The 18,926-nt window shown below is 42.1% G+C and overlaps 1 protein-coding gene across 1 annotated transcript; it reads right to left on the bottom strand.

The window, feature by feature from the left end:
* Positions 1–219: 219 nt before the first annotated feature.
* Positions 220–13,360, bottom strand: LOC307035617 (NLR family CARD domain-containing protein 3-like). Its single transcript, XM_079675194.1, has 8 exons — positions 13,274–13,360; positions 11,865–11,943; positions 11,500–11,725; positions 9,549–11,355; positions 9,288–9,461; positions 2,899–3,045; positions 1,833–1,882; positions 220–1,744 (listed from the first exon to the last, which is right to left on the bottom strand). The coding sequence occupies exons 1-8, from the start codon at positions 13,309–13,311 to the stop codon at positions 1,143–1,145; spliced, it is 3,123 nt and encodes a 1,040-aa protein (XP_079531320.1). The 5' UTR covers positions 13,312–13,360; the 3' UTR covers positions 220–1,142.
* Positions 13,361–18,926: the final 5,566 nt, after the last annotated feature.

The raw sequence follows: 18,926 nt of genomic DNA, 5'->3' as shown, positions 1-18,926 counted from the left end.
GACTTTTCTTCAAATCTCAATATTCTGACTTTTTTCTCAAAATCCATATTTTTTTCTCAAAATTATGATTTTTTTCAAAAAATCTTTTAATTCTAGCTTTTTCTCAAAATTATGATTTTTTTCAAAATTATGATTTTTTTTCTCAAAATCTCACATTTTTTTTAATTTCTGATCCTCTCAAGAATGGAAGAAGTCATCAAACTGAGACAAAGACACGAGTCCGACTCAAAACACACACTTTATTAATTAGATCAGCTGCTTACATTGAAAGCACATGAGTGTTAATGATGAGGCAATCATCCTGTGATTGGTCTGTTAATAAACCCATCTAACCCAGATCAGAGGTTTACATTCACCCCAGAAGCAGCCGTGTTCATTCAAACATCATCGAGTTGTTGAGGGAAGATTAGTTTCTAAATGCAAATCAGGAACATTGAATCTGACCCTTCTTAAAAAGTAATGAGCAGGTTTGCATGAGAGTAAAAAGCGAGCATTGAAATAAAAGCTGCACTCTGTGCCGCTCAGACTCTGCTGTGGAGGGCCACGTTATATTTTAAATATTCACAGGAAGCCGCTCATTGAGCTCAAATGCATGCACGCTGTGGTTTGCACTTTCTGTTCACGTTTGCACTTTAGACGTTATGTTAGTTTGTAGACATCATATATTATATTCTGCAGAAGTGATTGAACTCGTCACTATGACCTGTTCTCAACGAGCCTCAGTAACCCTTTACTGCTGCCATTCAAACTGAAGTGATGTCACGTGTTCACAAACTACAGATGGTGGGAAGACTTTGGGAGAAATGGAGGTTTTCCTGCAGTTTCAGAATAAAAGCCTCCGTGTGGAAATAAATCAGAATGGACTTCCTGTTGGTATTCAACCTCTTTCTGAGTTTCATCTTTGCAAAGACTGACTTTTATTTTGAGAGTTTTCTTAAAATCTTACAATTCTGGTTTCTTTTTGAGAAACTTTTATTTTCTGAAATCTCAACATTTAGATTTATTTAAAAAGAAAATTAACAAACAGAATTTATTTAGATAATCTAAGAATTCTGACTTTTTCTGAAAGTCTCAGAAATCTTAGTTTTTCCCTTTTATTATCAGCACCTCTCTTTTCGGGGGGAGTGGGTGGGGGGGGGGGGTCACTCCTGCAGAGAACACAGAGACACAGAGGAACCAGTTGACCCAAACCCATACCCAATCCAAAACCCAGCATAGAGAGGTTCAGTGAATGTGGTTCTGAAGGTGTGGAGGTGGATCAGTGAGTCAGAGGAGACTCTGTAGAAGGAGAGAGAGCCAGCAGGATGATCCAGATACACTGCTACTCTACCAGAGGAGGAGGAGGAGGAGGAGGAGGAGGAGGAGGAGGAGGAGGAGGAGGAGGAGGAGGAGGGGGGGGAGATGTGTGTTGTTTTCTTATTGTGCCTGACATAGTAATCACCACCAGAGCAGATCAGACTCCAGGACTGATCATTCAATCCAAACCCACAGTCCTCACTGCCTCCTCTCCTCTTGATTCCTCTGTAAGTCACTGATATAGTAACCACTTCTCTCCACTCGACCTCCCAGTAACAGCGACCAGTCAGAGCTTCTCTGCACATCAGCTGAGAACAGGAGTCAAACCTCTCTGGATGATCAGGATATTTCTGCTTCTCCTCCTTCACACATGTCACCTTCCTGTTGTCCTCAGACAGTTGGAGGTTTCTGCTCACTGTGTTTGAGTCCGGTGTGAGTCCACAGGAATCTGATGAGAGACACAGCAGGTATTAAAGGTTATTAAAGTACCTGTGATGTCCCAGTGTGAAGATGTTCATGATTAAAAACACACTTACACTTCCTGAGACCTCCTGGCCTCAAGAACCGGACTGCAGCAGGCTCCAGGCTGAGAGCAGAGGGGGGGTCAGTTAGTCTTTAAAGGATCTGATATGTCCACCTCAGTCTGCCTCCAGAAACATCTACAAACACTGAGGTGTCTCTTTCATGATGTCTATGATCTCCTCTCCAGGTGTTGATCAGGTGGGGGCATGCTTCCTGTGTGCAGCGTTTGTGTGCATCAGGAAATATGGGTTTCTCTTTGGTTCACTGTGCGCTTCATATTTATCTTTTCTCTTGATTTCTGATTCCTGAATATGTTTGAACATGTTTGAGTTTTGTTACATTTCTATAAAAAACGCTTTCTGTGTAGATCTCTCTGGATTTGAGGGGCCCCAGACTCTCTCACCCCCCCCGGTTCTTGTTCTTGTTGCTGTTACGTATTTCTGGCTCAATATGTTTTTAGAAAGATGGTGATTCCACCGTGGAAACCATGGATGTAATGAAACGGGCAACATGTCCTCCACGATGTTTGCTGCGCCTGTTCATCTCTGCTTTTTCTGTCCTCCCGTTATTCAGAAAGTTGAAGAGCTTAACGTAACGCAGGCAACGAGATCATTTAGTGCTTAGCATCAATAAAGTACTATCTTCTCTTATCTAATGGAATTACTGCTGAACCAACAGTAACGCGTTACAGACAAATGTAATCTGATTACTGTAACACGTTACTCCCAACACTGAAACTAATACATCATTATTTTCATTCCAGGGGAGGTTCTTCTGATTGGCCGTTTGCTAGGACTCAGAATAAAACATCTGGAAATGAATCAGTTATTTATTCATGATGTCACTTCCTGTGCTAAATCTGTGTGAACATTAAAACCCCCCCACTCTGTTTCTGTTTGTGGTTCCACGATGAACATTGACCCACTGAGGGGGGGTCTCCTCTCAGTTGTGGAACATGTGTGTTTGATGCTAACAGCTGACGGCAGACAGTGTGAAGAGTCAGGGTCTATCAGCTCTGGGTGTTTCAGGTCATAGGAGCCAGTTTCTACCTCCTCTATCAGACTGAGAGCCTCTCCATACCTGAGCGTGTCCAGTCCAGCAGACAGCAGCCTCCCCCCTGAGGCTCCTGGGTGATTGTAGCTCAGGTCCAGCTCTCTCAGATGGGAGGGGTTTAAAGCTGAGGCCAGAGCATCACAGCCTTCCTCTGTGATCAGACAGCCTGACAGCCTGCAGACACACAAACAAGCCGTCAGATCATCTGAGGGTCCAGGACTGGAAGGGGCGGGGCTTATTACTGCATCACCTCTGGGTCATCTCTACACCTACAACTCCAGTCACTGCCTCACAGTTCAAATGGACAGACATGGTAAGGGTCTTACTGATATGAACAGATCATAAAACAAAGGAATAGAGAATAATGTGAAGAAAGACTAGAGAGAAACATGTGCTTTTCTTATATTGTACTTCTTAAATGTATATATAAACATATACTGTATATATATATATATATATATATATATATATATATATATATATATATATATATATATATACATATACTGTATATATATATATATATATATATATATATATATAAACATATACTGTATATATATATATATATATATATATATATATATATATATATAAACAGAAGTATTTATGTGTTCATAAGCCCAATGTACAAATAAATTCAGTCAATTCAAGTTGAAAGCATTTAGTTAGTTGGTAAAAAAAAGCCCAATAACTGATTTGCTTTACAAACCCTTCCTGTTTCTCCTTATTAGAATCAATCTGAGGGTTCTGTGTTAACGGATGAGCCGCCAACAAAGTGAAGTAAACCCTCTGGAGAGCTGGATATACAGATGGAGCACTTCATTTCAGACTCCAGCTTACAGCTTCCTGCCTACGGCCTGCCAAAGACCAGTATAGAGGAATGTTAAGCCCTCCCACTATTTTCCAAGAGGGCGTTGCCAGATTTTCAATTTCAGGTTTTAACCAGGAGATGGCGCTTCATTCACAAATACAGAAAGACAAGCTTCATGGACTTTCAGTTGTGTTTTGAAGAGCATTTGAACACATCAATATTTTAGATCAACTAAAGTATATCTAATCTTGTAATTCAATAATATATAGTCTTTATATATTAAATAATCATAATTATAATGTAAATGTTTACATTACACTTCTTTATTTGTTATGCTCATACTTTAACCTTTACAATCGTTTGCTTTAATATGCAGTATATTTTTGTGTTTGCTTCCTCCTGCTCCCTTTCGGACACATACTGTATGATTTATTATTATTATTAATATGAAGATATAATTAAGATAAGATAAGATGTTACTTTATTGATTGAACATTTTAGTTTAGAATGTGCTGTCCCACGGTAATTCAGAAGGCTCACAGGTCACATTCAGACCATTATTTAAAACAATAGGTGCTTTCACACCTTCTACAGTTTGATTTGTAGAGAGGGAGCTCTGTCAGTTTTCAAATTACCCATTTGCTTTCGGGGAGCCCTATTTTTCAGAGCACATCCTGCTACTAAATATGTCACATGCACGCTCTGTTGACTGGCGCAGCAGCGCGGATGCGATCAATTGCTATAAAAACACTCTTCTACTATAAAACAAATATTCAGAAACTGTAATGAACAATAACTATTATTTATTTCAAGAACTGTTATTTACAGAAACTCAACATTTCTAATCTGTGTGACACAAATATGCACGATTGTTTTGGGCTCCCCCTATTTATCTCAAAGTCAGCCTTCAGGGGAGCTCCCTCCCTCTTCGGGGGAGCCAAGCTCCCCCTAGCTCCCCCCCATTTCGAACAGTGTCTGTGGCTGAATGGCCAGCGATTAGGTGCGGCGCATTTGTCATAGGTGATCAGAGCTAACTGCCTGCCGTCAGATTTCATTTAAAAAACAGATCTGATTTTAAGACTATTTCTGCGCTCATAAAGAATGATAAGAATAAGAATAATGCGTATTGAACTGGTTTCATTAATTAGTGAGTTTATTTAACACTAGAACCGCCAATCGGGTCAATTTGTGTGATGTGTGTTGTGTGTGTGCAATGTAACTTTTTTTCAATAAAATATTAAAGTCTCCCAGTCCGTGACTTTTCCTGAAAGTGTGTTATGTAGCACCCTATGTTGTTAAAAATTGCATTCTAATAGCGGGATTTGACGGGTTTAGGTAGGCCTATACAAAAACCTCTGGCGGTTCTAGTGTTAAGGTAATTAGGTACAGTAGAAGCCCTTTTCTATCAGTAACGAATTTAGCAGTTGAACATAAAAGTCAACTAACTGAGGGTCACTTGCAATGACAGTGTTGTGTCTAACTGTAAGCTTGTCACTCAGAGTAACCTACCGTTAATTTAGCTGCTGGAGAAGAAAGATCAGGGGGGGAGGGGGGGAGAGAGCTGTGGTTGATGGGCCATTAGTTGTGTAAATACACAGCTGAGAGCTGCCGTTTCATTCAGACTGTTTAAAAAACGGTAACAACGGACTATTTTTCTTAGCGGATGCATGTCAATTTAAATCAATACATACAACTATTTTTTAAATCAATACATACAACTATTTTTTAAATCAATAAAATACATTTTCTAAATCCATAAAAGCATTTAAATTAATATTGGGAGTCATGTCGTTACTTTGTTGAGAATTTGGCCGTGTAATAAGCGTGATAATTTGCAGCGACTTGTTCCTTATGGGGAAAATAACACCCGTCATGTGTGTGTGTAGAGGTGTGTGTGGTTAAAACACTTTCATGAAGTGAAGGAATTTCCTTCTATGAAACAGCTGTGGGCAGCAGTGAGTGTCACGGACATGAATTCATAGATCAAGGCAGACTGGTGCACACACTCTCCTGTCCTGCCAGGCGACACGCCCGTTCTAAGCCGTGTCCCCCACTCCTCACATCCCAAGCATCCCCACAAGTGTATTATGTTGTTACATCGTTTCAGATGTTATGTTTCAGTTGTGCTCTGTCTATGTTCAGTGATGCAAACTTTTCACCTTTCGGCGAAATTCGCCGTTTTGAATCCAAAATAAGTCGTTTGTGTGATTCATGTAGATCTGCAATACAAATATTTTTGGGGTATGGGGGGGGCTGGGACCCGGAGTAATCTGCGGCCGTGAGCTGTTATGTGCCATCATGACACGCATGGTGTTCTGTTTTTATATATTATAATGAAGTACGAGCTGTGTGCTCGAGTCCTCCTGCCTGTCGGCTCTGCTCATGATGTATAATAAGCCTCTGCTGCTCCGTGATGATGGTCTAGCTTCAGCAGCTACATTACCTACGGGTGCGTTCGTTAATATTAACTGTGAGTCCGGAGTCACTGTGGCACAGACTGGACCGCTGGTGAACAGCTGTTAGAACGGGCCGTTCAGGTGTTCAGAGCAGAGCTCCCTGTCGGACCGGCAGAGCGTGATGTGAACTGAAAAGTTTTTCTGTGGCAATATTATTTAAGGAATCGTTGAGCTAGCTAGCTAGCATACATTGTCACTATCTGCTAACGTTAGCTTTAGCCTTCTATTTCTAATAGTTTTTTTCATAGGCTATAAACAGAGGTGGTATAAGTATATATATTGTACTTGAGTAAAAGTAGAAGTACTCAGATCTTGTACTTGAGTAAAAGTAGAAGTACTCAGATCTTGTACTTGAGTAAAAGTAGAAGTACTCAGATCTTGTACTTGAGTAAAAGTAGAAGTACTCAGGTCTTGTACTTGAGTAAAAGTAGAAGTACTCAGATCTTGTACAAGAGTAAAAGTAGAAGCACACAGATCTTGTACTAGAGTAAAAGTAGAAGTACTCAAATCTTGTACTTGAGTAAAAGTAAAAATACTCAGATCTTGTTATTGAGTAAAAGTAAAAATACTCAGATCTTGTACTTGAGTAAAAGTAGAAGTACTCAGGTCTTGTACTTGAGTAAAAGTAGAAGTACTCAGATCTTGTACTTGAGTAAAAGTAGAAGTACTCAGATCTTGTACTTGAGTAAAAGTAGAAGTACCAGAGTGTAGGAATACTCTGTTTCAGTAAAAGTCCTGCATTCCAAATGTTCCTCAAGTAAAAGTAGAAAAGTATTCTCATCAAAATATAGTGAAAGACAGTAAAAGTAGTCATTGTGCAGATTGGTCCATTTCAGAATAATAGATATGATATGTTTTATAATGATTGATCATGAAAGTGTTCTCAAAGCTGGTAAAGGTGCAGCTAGTCTGAATGACTTTGTATACTGCAGGGTAGCTGGTGGATTTACTCCAGGTGGAACTAAAGTCTGATTTAACACTTGATTAGATTTCACATCATTCATCCACATCTGAGAAGTAACTAAAGGTATTAAATACATGTAGTGGAGTAGAAGTACACCATGTACCTCTGAACTGTAGTGGGGTAGAAGAACAAAGTAGCAAAACATTGAAATACTTAAATAAAGTACAAGTATCTCAAAATTGTGCCCAAGTATAGTACTTGTTGAGTTTATGAACTTAGTTACTTTACACCATGTGGCTATAAAGATAGAAAGACTAAGCCTTGCACAGAGGCATGAAAATACATTTTCAAAATGCTCAACAGTGCTGCCAAAATTATAAACTGACTGCTACACAATTAAATAAATGCTTTTATTTATTTCTATTATGTGACTCTTTGGCGTTTCTGTTATTGTTAACACTGCTGCTTTAGTTGTTCTGCTAAAATCCTCTGTCATTCCGTGGGGTGGGGGGGTCGGGGGCTCGGATCCTTGTCACCTTTTTCATACCTGATGAGTTTGCATCCCTGTATGTTAAAAAGCCTCAGTCACCTTAATTCATGTAATAAAAACCTCTCAGGTCAGTAACACTCAAAGCTAAATGTGCAATACCATGTTCAGCTATGTTACTATCTATAATGTTCTTGTTGTTACATCAGAAGATGTACATATTGAAATGATTTCTTAACTTACAGTAGGCTATTTTTTACAATGTGTGTTGGAAGGATTTATTCAATTACTATGAATATTGTCATTGTTGCAGGCTTTTAGAGAAGGGTGAACTATAAGCCTGAATTACATTTTATACCTAAAAACATAAAAGCCACAATAAATAAGTCACAATTATTGTAGTTATTTTTACCTCCCGTATTGCTTTCAACCCACCAGCTTTTATGGTGTTGTTACGTCACTAACTGTAAGCTTGTCACATACAGTCTATGGTCACTCAGAGTAACCTACTGTTCATTTAGCTGCTGGAGAAGAAAGATCAGGGGGGGAGGGGGGGAGAGAGCTGTGGTTGATGGGCCATTAGTTGTGTAAATACACAGCTGAGAGCTGCCGTTTCATTCAGACTGTTTAAAAAACGGTAACAACGGACTATTTTTCTTAGCGGATGCATGTGAATTTAAATCAATACATACAACTATTTTTTAAATCAATAAAAACATTTTCTAAATCCATAAAAGCATTTAAATTAATATTGGGAGTCATGTCGTTACTTTGTTGAGAATGTGGCCGTGTAATAAGCGGGATAATTTGCAGCGACTTGTTCCTTATGGGGAAAATAACACCCTTCATCCAGATGAGGATCCCTCCGCTACACTTTGGGATCCTGATCGACCGACGAGGCTCCATTAAAATATACATATTTTTAGTAAATTACTGAGTTTAGGCACGTTAATAACGTTTTAATGAAGTTGAATAAAGTATATTCATATGTGTCAGTGATTTCATGTCAATTCGGCGAACATAAACATAAATGATCGTGGTGAAGATGATGATTAAATTAGGATTAAAAATCGAGAGCCGGGCTGCATTTCCTCCCGTTCGTTTTTTTCGAATAACAAAATTATTTTGTTAAATAACAACATGTTGATGTTTTGTAAATGAGTACATGTGTCTTATTTAGCACAGAGTATGATATCCGTGACATATGGATCTTAACAAAGTTCCGCTGTACATCCAGCGTACTGTATCTCACTTTATTTCACATGAGCTCCAGTGTGGAACCCCACTGCACCCCCTGGTGGATCAATGATCCATTGCAGCTGGCTTCATTATAATTACATTTATCTATCACGGGGGCGGTCTCAAGTCAAGCTGGAGGTTTTCCCTTGAGCGAGGGCAGATCACGTACCAATCACGGCCCTCGCGTTTCAAACTTTCTGAAATGAATCGCTACATCTGTAGGCTGTGTTTTTCATAAAGCATATTCAAGTATCAAGATTCATTTACCTACATTTGATTGATCTATGAGGCAAAATACCTCACCTCTAGTGAGGGGCCCAGCCCTTTGTTTTGTTTCTGTGTGTCACAAGGGGGGATGTTTTTGAACTTGAAAGAAGTTTGTGCCAAGAACCATTTAGTGAATTGTGACTGATATATTGTGTTGTGTTTCTCTTGAATGATGTTTTTGATGATGGTATTCCCACACCACACAGCAGGGCTGATTGTTGGCTGAGTCAAAGTGTTCTGGTCTCTGACCTGAGAGTCTTCAGTTCACAGTGGGGACTCTCCAGTCCAGCAGACAGCAGCTTCACTCCTGAATCCTGCAGGTCGTTGTTACTCAGGTCCAGATCTCTCAGACTAGAGGACTGGGAGCTGAGGACTGAGGACAGAGCTGAGCAGCTTCTCTCTGACAGGTTACAGCCACTCAGCCTGAAGAGACGATGAGGACAACAGTTATTCAGAAGACAGCAGTGTATTAATAACTGATTCACTAAATCAAATGATCTCTGTACTCACAGAGCTTTGTTGGAGGCTTTGACCACTGGCAGCAGCCTCAGAAGAGCCTCCTCTGAAGCAGAGTATCTCTTCAGGTCAAACACGTCCAGATCTTCTCCTGATGACAGTAAGATGAAGACCAGAGCTGACCACTGAGCAGGAGACAGATTATCTGTGGAGAGACTTCCTGAACTCAGGGACTGTTGGATCTGCTCCACTAGAGAACCATCATTCAGTTCATTCAGACAGTGGAACAGGTTGATGCTTCTCTCTGCAGACAGATCCTCTTCTATCTTCTTCTTGATGTACTGGACTGTTTCCTGATTGGTCTCTGAGCCACTTCCTGTTTGTGTCAGCAGGCCTCGTAGGAGTTTCTGATTGGTCTGCAGAGAAAGACCCAGGAGGAAGCGCAGGAACAAGTCCAGGTGTCCGTTTGGACTCTGTAAGGCCTGGTCCACAGCACTCTGGTAGAGATCTGTTAGTTTAGGTTTGGATCTGAAGACTTTAGGCCACCAGGAGGTTGTTGGTTCTTCTGCCAGCAGGTTGACTCCAGAGGTGATGAAGGTCAGATGGACATGAAGAGCAGCCAGAAACTCCTGAACGCTCAGATGGACGAAGCAGAACACCTGGTCCCTCTGGTACAGTCCTCTCTCCTCTCTAAAGACCTGTGTGAACACTCCTGAGTACACTGAGGCTGCTCTGATATCGATGCCACACTCTGTCAGGTCGGACTCATAGAAGATCAGGTTGCCTTTCTGCAGCTGCTCAAAAGCCAGTTTCCCCAGAGCCTCCATCATCTTCCTGCTCTCTGGACTCCAGTGTGGATCTGTCTCAGCTCCTCCATCATACTTGATGTTCTTCACTTTGGACTGAACCACCAGGAAGTGGATGTACATCTCAGTCAGGGTCTTGGGCAGCTCTCCTCCCTCTCTGGTTTTCAACACCTCCTCCAGAACTGAAGCAGAGATCCAGCAGAAGACTGGGATGTGGCACATGATGTGGAGGCTTCGTGAGGTCTTGATGTGGGAGATGATGGTGCGGGCCTGCTCCTGATCTCTGAATCTCTTCCTGAAGTACTCCTCCTTCTGTGGGTCAGTGAACCCTCGGACCTCTGTCACCATGTCCACACACTCAGGAGGGATCTGATTGGCTGCTGCAGGTCGTGTGGTTATCCAGAGGCGAGCAGAGGGAAGCAGCTTCCCCCTGATGAGGTTTGTCAGCAGCCGATCCACTGAGGTGGACTCTGTGACATCAGTCAGGATCTCAGTGTTGAGGAAGTCCAGAGGAAGTCGACTCTCATCCAGACCGTCAAAGATGAACACGACCGGGAACTGATCAAACCTGCAGATTCCTGCGTCTCTGGTTTCAGAGAAGAAGTGATGAACAAGTTCCACCAAGCTGTACTTGTTCTCTCTCACCACATTCAGCTCTCTGAAGGTGAATGGAAATATGAACTGGATGTCCTGGTTGGCTTTGCCTTCAGCCCAGTCCAGAGTGAACTTCTGTGTTAAGACTGTTTTCCCAATGCCAGCCACGCCCTTTGTCAGCACTGCTCTGATTGGTGCATCTCTTCCAGGTGAGGCTTTAAAGAGGTCTTCTTGTCTGATGGTTGTTTCTGGTCTGTCTGGTTTCCTGGATGCTGTTTCAATCTGTCTGACCTCATGTTCATCATTGACCTCTGCAGACCCCCCCTCTGTGATGTAGAGCTCTGTGTAGATCTGGTTCAGAAGGGTTGGGTTTCCTGCTTTAGCAATGCCCTCAAACACACACTGGAACCTCTCCTTCAGGGTGGACTTCAGTTTACGCTGACAGACTCCAGCACGAGTTCCTGAAAGAACACACAACAAAAGATCATGAGGTCACACTGCAACTCTGGTTCTCTGAATGAAATATGGATATATGTTGGTCTCTTGAGACATCAGCAGAGGAGACATTTATCCAGAGTGTTAACTCTCTATAGAAACCCTCTTACTGCTCTGCAGACGCTCAGCCAGCTCCTCCTGCTTCATGCTCCTCAGGAAGTGCAGTGTGATGTTCAGGAATGCCTCTCTGCTCCTCCTCTGCTCTTCATCCTCAGCCTCCAACAGCTCCTCATCCTCACTCTGATCCTCTAAGCATTCTGGGTAATCTGAACTCAGAGCCTTCTGGATCTTCTTCAGCTCGCTCTTCACAAAGGTGACGATGTGGTCCTCCAGCAGCTGGAACATCACATGAAGGACACAAACTATAAACCATGGATCCAAACATCAGATCCGGACAGACTGACTCTCTGAAAGTGCAGCATGGAGATGACTGTGAACAGAAGAGAGGTCAAGTATCTGGAGTACATGTACTCACCGTGAATATGGAGTCCAGCTGTGTCTGATGCTGCTGGGCAGACTGACCACCGGGAACCTCCCAGCTCTCCTGGTCCCCTCTGTGGAGGAACCATGAAGCATTAGCTCACATGATGTCTGTCCACACAGAGACACACTCAGGGTAAAGGAGGACAGGGAAACAGGCTGGTGGTCCTGTGCGTCAGCGGGAACTTTGCACTACAGGAATATTTATTTCCAGCTACTGTTGAAGAGGATTCTGTCCATCCTTCATTCTGGTCTTCCTGGAACGTGGCTGTGTGGATAGAGACTGGACTCTGCAGCTGGCTAACAGCTGTTCATCAGGAAGAGGACAGACCTAGGGACAGTTCTTACACCAGCCCCCGTTACCCCCCCAGCTCCACCTCCAGCCCCACAGCAGGGGTCAGGGTTCACCTGGCAGTAGAGCTGGTTGTGACTTTGATGAAGGCTCAGTCTCCTCCATCAGAAGTGTTTGAGAGATGGTGGAACAGCTTCTGAACAGCCTGAGTTTTCAGATGGAGTTTCACTGCCCCTCCCAGTGTGGACGTTCACAACTAAACACTTTGGTAGGAGCCATTTCCTTAGATTATATTATCTTATCTTTTTAGAGTATAACCTGAGATTCTGTGGTGTATATTATTTATTATTTAATTTGAGTGCGTTACTCTGCAGGTGGAGGTGCTGCAGCATAAAAGGAGAGGTGCTGCAGCCTACTGGTGTGACTGACTGGAGCAAACAGTTCTTAGACCTTGCTGGTTGGGAGCGTCACAGCTTGGTTCTTCTGCCTTTAACATTGAAATATCAGTTTATATGACAAATAGTTTGTTTAAAAACGTTTATTTATTTTTGCCTTTTTTGGAATAAACTATCTTACTTTTCAATCGCATCTGGACATTTATATTGTTTCTCTCAAACTACAAGCGTCTATTCGTCGGTCAGCCCCACGAGTGAATCACAAACAAAGGACACAAAACTAATGGATATCGTGGTCACTACAACTTTGGACAAGAGAAGGGGTCGGATGAGACTTTATACAAACTGGTTTTATTCTATGATAACCGGACTCTTACGGCCCGTCCACACAGCGGCGTGCGTTGAAGCTTGCCGGTGGGGGGGGGGGGGCTGAAACTTGACCAACAACCAATCACATGAATCTCCCGCCCCGGACACAAAAGCACGCGGTTTGATTGGCTAGAGTTTGTACTGGCAGATGATTCGATTGGCTGACGCTTCCGCCGAAGCTTCAAAAGTTGATCATTGCTCAACTTTTGCAGCAAGCAACGCAAGCAACGCAAGCAACGCAAGCAAAGCTACGTTCCCACAATGCAGTTCGGCGAAGCGTGACGTCACCCCATTCAAAGTGAATGGGCAGAAGCGTTGAGCTACTCGTTACTATGAGTTACAGCTTACTTCTGATCAGCAGATGGAGGTCGTCCTTTAAAGTTCATGAAGGCTCCCTTCGACCAGTCGCTCTTGAGGGACAGACAGCTGGGAGAGTCTGGTCTCTGCTGCTGGACCCTGAAACAGAAACAGATGCATCAAGAGAAGAAGAAGGAGCTCTTCATCGTCCCACAGAGGGAATGTACATTCTGCATTTGATCCATCCTAGTGTTAGGAGCAGTGGGCTGCCATATGTACGGGCCCGGGGAGCAGTGTAGGGAACGCTGCCTTGCTCAGGGACACCTGGGTAGCACTTGGTCTTCTGGGGTCTGAAGTATTATTTGAGTTATTTGAAGGATTAAAGTAACGTGTTATGGCAGGAAAGTTCAATCTGGTATATTCATTTTAATGTCACCTTATATAGAATATGTGTTAAACTTGTGATTTCTGCATTGAGTGACTTCTGCCTAGCAGATACCAAGAAGAGGCCCCTAGGGTCTCTCTGTTAATTATCAATAGTCCTTGCAATCAACAGGGGAAGTCCCAGATACATTTTCAGATAATGTAGTTAAAGTCTTGTAGAATTAATGTTTATCTCCTACACATCCTGCAGGCCTGGAGACTTGGGTCACCCAGCAGTAACCAAGATAAACGTCCTTTTGAGCTTATCAATAAAATGTATTCATTCCTAGTAAGCTGACTTTGGGGTGAAGGGAAGTTCAGGGAAGCCATTAAGCCACAAGAACAATTAAACTTCTGTTAATCAACCAAAACTCATGACTTTCAGGGGACAGGACATTCGGACCTATAACAAGGGTCACTTCCTAGAGAATATGTGTGTGTATTTCTTACTGTGATCAGATGTCCTGTATAATCATTTATCAACTATTCCTGTATTGGTGTTTTATTTGATTCCTCTGCTTTTATTCTTTCATATGTGGGTACTGGAGGGCTACAAACAGTGTGGAGAAATGAGCTTAAACATGTTTTATTACTCTATGGGAAATGGAAGCAGCATGTCAAATGATCAGGGAAATCTACTTGTTTTAAATAGATGTGTGTGGTTGATTACTTTGTATTAATAATAGCAGTATGTGTAAAGGAAGCTGGAAATATGCAATGTGAAACCTTTTATTTGAAATAAAGATTCTGCAGGGAATATTCTTAAAGAACAATAGCTCAAGTGTCTGGAAGAGCTGCAGGCTAAATGAGTGTGCGGTACTTTTTACTGCTTGAGATCAGAGCTGATGTTTTCCTCTTGTTATTATTGTTTGAGGTTAAGGTAACTCACATGTGATATTTGTATATCTTTAAACTATCTTTATAAAATGCCAAAAGTATGTGAAACTTGCAAGGAGGGGTTTGTTATCTCGAATGTAAGGGTCGCCTCTGGCTCGCGCTGATTGGCTGTTTTTTCTAAGTGGAGGACCCCTCGGGGGGGGGGGGGGGGGGGGGCAGCCGCATAGCTCCTCCTGGGGCTTTGGATATAAGCCTATGTTTTCTTTAAACCAGCCTCTTCTTTTCTTCAAACTGACCAGATCCGTGAGATTGGAGGAAGAGCAGGAAGTACTTCCTTTGTGTTTGTATTTGTATTTGTATTTGTATTTGTATTGTTACTTTTTATCATTAAAACAAGATTATTGTTTAACTTGCATTCTGGTGTTTCTTAATCCCTTCCTTTTTACGAATTTACCCAGCTTATCAAACGACACGCGGAGACGAGGTTGGTTTTGAACATCCTCCAAATCTCCAACAGGTCTTGAACCGGTGACTCTCTGGTTCCCAAGCCAAGTCCCTACGGACTTTGCCACCACCGCCCATACATTGAACCGCTGGAGAAAAACTGATGAAAATATGTTAAATCTAAAGTCACTCTTTACAATGTAATGGTATAAATCGCTCTGTGTTTCCCAACAGATGAACCTTCCAGACTCTCTGAGTCTCCTCTATCAGCCGGTGGACTGCTCTCTATGTGAAGGACTCTGGAAGATGTTCAGAGTAAATCCTAAAGACGTGAAGTTTATCTCCAAAGTGCCTCGCGTCTCTTCAGCTGCCCTACAGCCAGCAGTGTGAAGCTAACGTAAACACATCTCTTTAGTGGAGAACGTCACTGAGTTCATGTCCAGGATGCTAACTGCAGTTCACTTAACCTGTTAACCCCTGAGCCTGCTTTCAGGTCTCAGGCTCGAAACTGACATTCCCAGAACAAATGACCATATCTTCTAAAAGGAGTAAATTAATCCTCTTTTTTCTCAAAGCAATGATAAACCTGTGAGTTGGATGTAGAAGAGTCAGAATCAATATAGATGTTTTTTATTTTTAAAGTAAATTCAGATTGAACATAGTAAAAACATGTACATTATTGTGTCCGTCCAGAAAGAAACCATTCCTTATAGTGAAAACCACCCTTGGATGATGGGATATAGACTAAAAGCTTTAGGAATCCAAACTATAACATATAATAAGTACCCTGTATCAAGATTGATGCAAAACAAGTGACATTTGACCTTTTTAGAGAGGTTTAGAAAAAAAAACACTTCTGGGGTCATTTGGGTGCATTTTCCATATCTCTGGCCCCCCTCGGTTGATTTTGATAATTGACACCTCTTTTTAACCGTTAGAGCCAATAGAATCGAGAGGGAAGTTCCTAAAATCCATCCAAACATTACCATTGGTGAATAGAGTGATGCGTAGCCAGAATGCCCAAAACCAGAAGCTGTCATACTATGGCTATCGTAGCAGCTATATATGAAATCTCCGTTATTGACATACATATGAAGATGGATTATCCGTAATCCTTTCAAAGTGACACAGACACATTGGATAAACCATTGGATTAACCTTCAGCAGCGTTTTTATCGTTTTAATGCCATTGAACACAACTATTGATCAGAAACAGCAAAAGGTAAGACATATTTCCCGATTTTGCTCCGTAAAGCTACGTTGTGTGTTGTCTGGGTTCGCTTCCCATGCGGCGAGTTTTGATCACTCAGTGATGATACTTATACCCCTAGAATCTGTGGAATCTCAGCTTGCTAGCTAATGTCTTGATTGTGCAGATCCGATAAGTATACTTTTTTCTACCGTGAGTTCTGTGCTAAGTGCGTTAGCATTCTTTCGCTCAGGGTTCATTTAGACGCTTCTTGTGAGACTTGTGTTTTGTTACGGTAAAAATGGTTCGTATCGTTAGTTAGCTGAGTTTCTTCCCGTTAAGTGGGTATGACACATTAATAGGTTGTTAAATGTTAAGAAGCCCTGAGACACAGTTTCGTGAAAAAAAGGTTAACAGGTTAACGCCCATCGAAGTCGCTAATAAACAGGATTTCATGAAGGTTACACGGAAAAGCTTAACACAGACACCAACTAACTCAAATGGCTTTTAGGCTGCATCTCACTATTCTTAACCTCAATACTCGCGTCCCTCACTTGCGTATTTTCCTTGCGTCTTACCCCTTGATTCCACTGAGTCCAATCAGTGAGCGATACACACGCCCTGTTAGTTAGTGGCCATCTACACTGGGCGCATGCGCACGCTGCGACCGGCAGGGAAAAGTTTGGTGTCCTCCATTTTGTTTGTTTTGTGTTTGTTTTAAAGGTTTTTAATGCGCCACCGACCTATTCGATAAAGCGTCTGTATGATTGAATGCTCCCTGCGCCGCTAGTCAAAATGGACATTCTTTATTCTGTGATTCTGTGGATCGTATTCCTTCAATGTTTAGCATGTGATGTCAATGGGGCTGTCATCCGGGAGAGGACACAGTACACCAGAGATGTGCTGCTGCAACTGAACATGGCAAGTCTGGCTCGAGTGATAGATACCACGTTACAGTTACCGGACATTATTCGGAGGAATCCAAATGAAACCTGTGGTGCAACGGGGCACCAGAGGAGGAAGCGGGGTAAACGAGGTAGCGTAAGATTACGCATGAGAAGGCAGTGGCTCCCTCGGATTCCTCTGCCCTCGATGATCCTGGGGAACGTTCAATCGCTGAGGAACAAGGTTGAAGAGCTTCAGGGTAATGTTCGGTTTCAGAATAATTTCAGGGACTGCTGTGTTTTGGCCTTCACTGAGACATGGCTCACAGACTGTAACCAGGACAACGATCTGTTTATTGACGGTTTTGGATCGAAAGGCGGAAGTGACAGGAAAAACTCAAGGGGGCGGAGTATGTTTGTACGTAAACAAACAGTACTGTAGCTCTGTGACTGTCAGAGAACTCATTTGCACCCCAGATGTTGAACTTTTATCCGTTTCATTGCGTCCCTTCTACCTGCCCCGTGAGTTTCCCCAAGTTTCTATAACAATAGTGTACATCCATCCCAGGGCAAATGCCACCTCTGCCTCCAGCACTATCTTTGATTTGGTGAAATAACTGCAGTCAATTTCACCTGACGCACCAAACTTTATACTTGGGGATTTCTAACCATGTGACCCTTAAAAAGACACTCACTAACTTTGATCAATATGTCTCCTGTCCAACCAGGCGGGATAAAACATTAGACCTGTGTTATGGGTCAGTAAGGAAGCCTATAAGTCAGTCCCATTACCCCCACTGGGCTCTGCTGATCATAACTGTGTGCATTTACTGCCCATATACAAAACAGTTTTGAAGCGAGAGAAAACTTTGACAAAGGACATAAATGTCTGGACAGAAGAATCTGTAGCCTGTTTGCAGGAATGTTATGACTGCACTGATTGGGATATGTTCAAAGAGTCTTGTGGTGCCGACTTGGATGAACTTGTTGATGTAACATGCTCATATACAGCCTTTTGTAAATACATGGTTATTCCGTGTAAGCAAGTTAAAATATACCCTAATAACAAACCATGGGTGACCAAGGTGGTTAAGTCCAGCATTCAGAAAAAGAAACAAGCTTTTAAACAGGGAAGTGCCTCTGATCTGCATGATGCTGATAGGGAACTTAAAATAGAAATTCTGAAAGCTAAACAGAATTTTAAATCTGAACTACAAAACAAAATGGCTGCAAACAACCTTGGCTCAGTCTGGAGTAGCATGAAAACCATAACAGGCCTCCGGGAAACAAAGAATAGCTGCCATGTGACTCTGGATGGCTTTAATTCAGATGTTGAGTTTGCAAATGCCCTAAATTACTTTTTTTCTAGATTTGACACATTTGATTTCAGTAATAATATATCTGAACTGAAGCTTAAACTTGAAGACAATAAGCATTTTAACATAGATCAGAGGGAAGTGGAAAAGGCCTTCCATTTAGTAAAATAAGAGTCATGGACCTGACAACATCTGGGGTCGTTGACTTAAACTTTGTGCAAAAGAACTTAGCCCTGTGTTCCACTACATTTTGAATATGTCTTTACAGACACAGCATGTGCCAAAGGTTTGGAAGGATGCTGTGGTAGTCCCTGTTCCCAAATCCAGAGGCCCCAAAACTCTTAATGATTTTAGACCAGTTGCACTTACATCAATTCTAATGAAGACATTGGAAAAACTAGTCAGAGCAGAAATCTTAAGGAAGACTGAGCATGCACTCGATCCCATGCAGTTTGCTTACAGGCCTCACAGAGGAGTGGAGGACGCCACGGTCACCTTATCTGACTTACTTTTTAAACACTTGGAGGGAAATGGATCTCATGCTAGACTTTTATTTGTTGATTTTTCCTCTGCTTTTAACACAATTCAAGCTCATATTCTAATTGGCAGAC

Source organism: Notothenia rossii (genome assembly GCF_949606895.1).
Source record: "Notothenia rossii genome assembly, chromosome: 4".
Taxonomy (NCBI): domain Eukaryota; kingdom Metazoa; phylum Chordata; class Actinopteri; order Perciformes; family Nototheniidae; genus Notothenia; species Notothenia rossii.
This window is presented reverse-complemented; position numbering and strand designations above follow the sequence as displayed.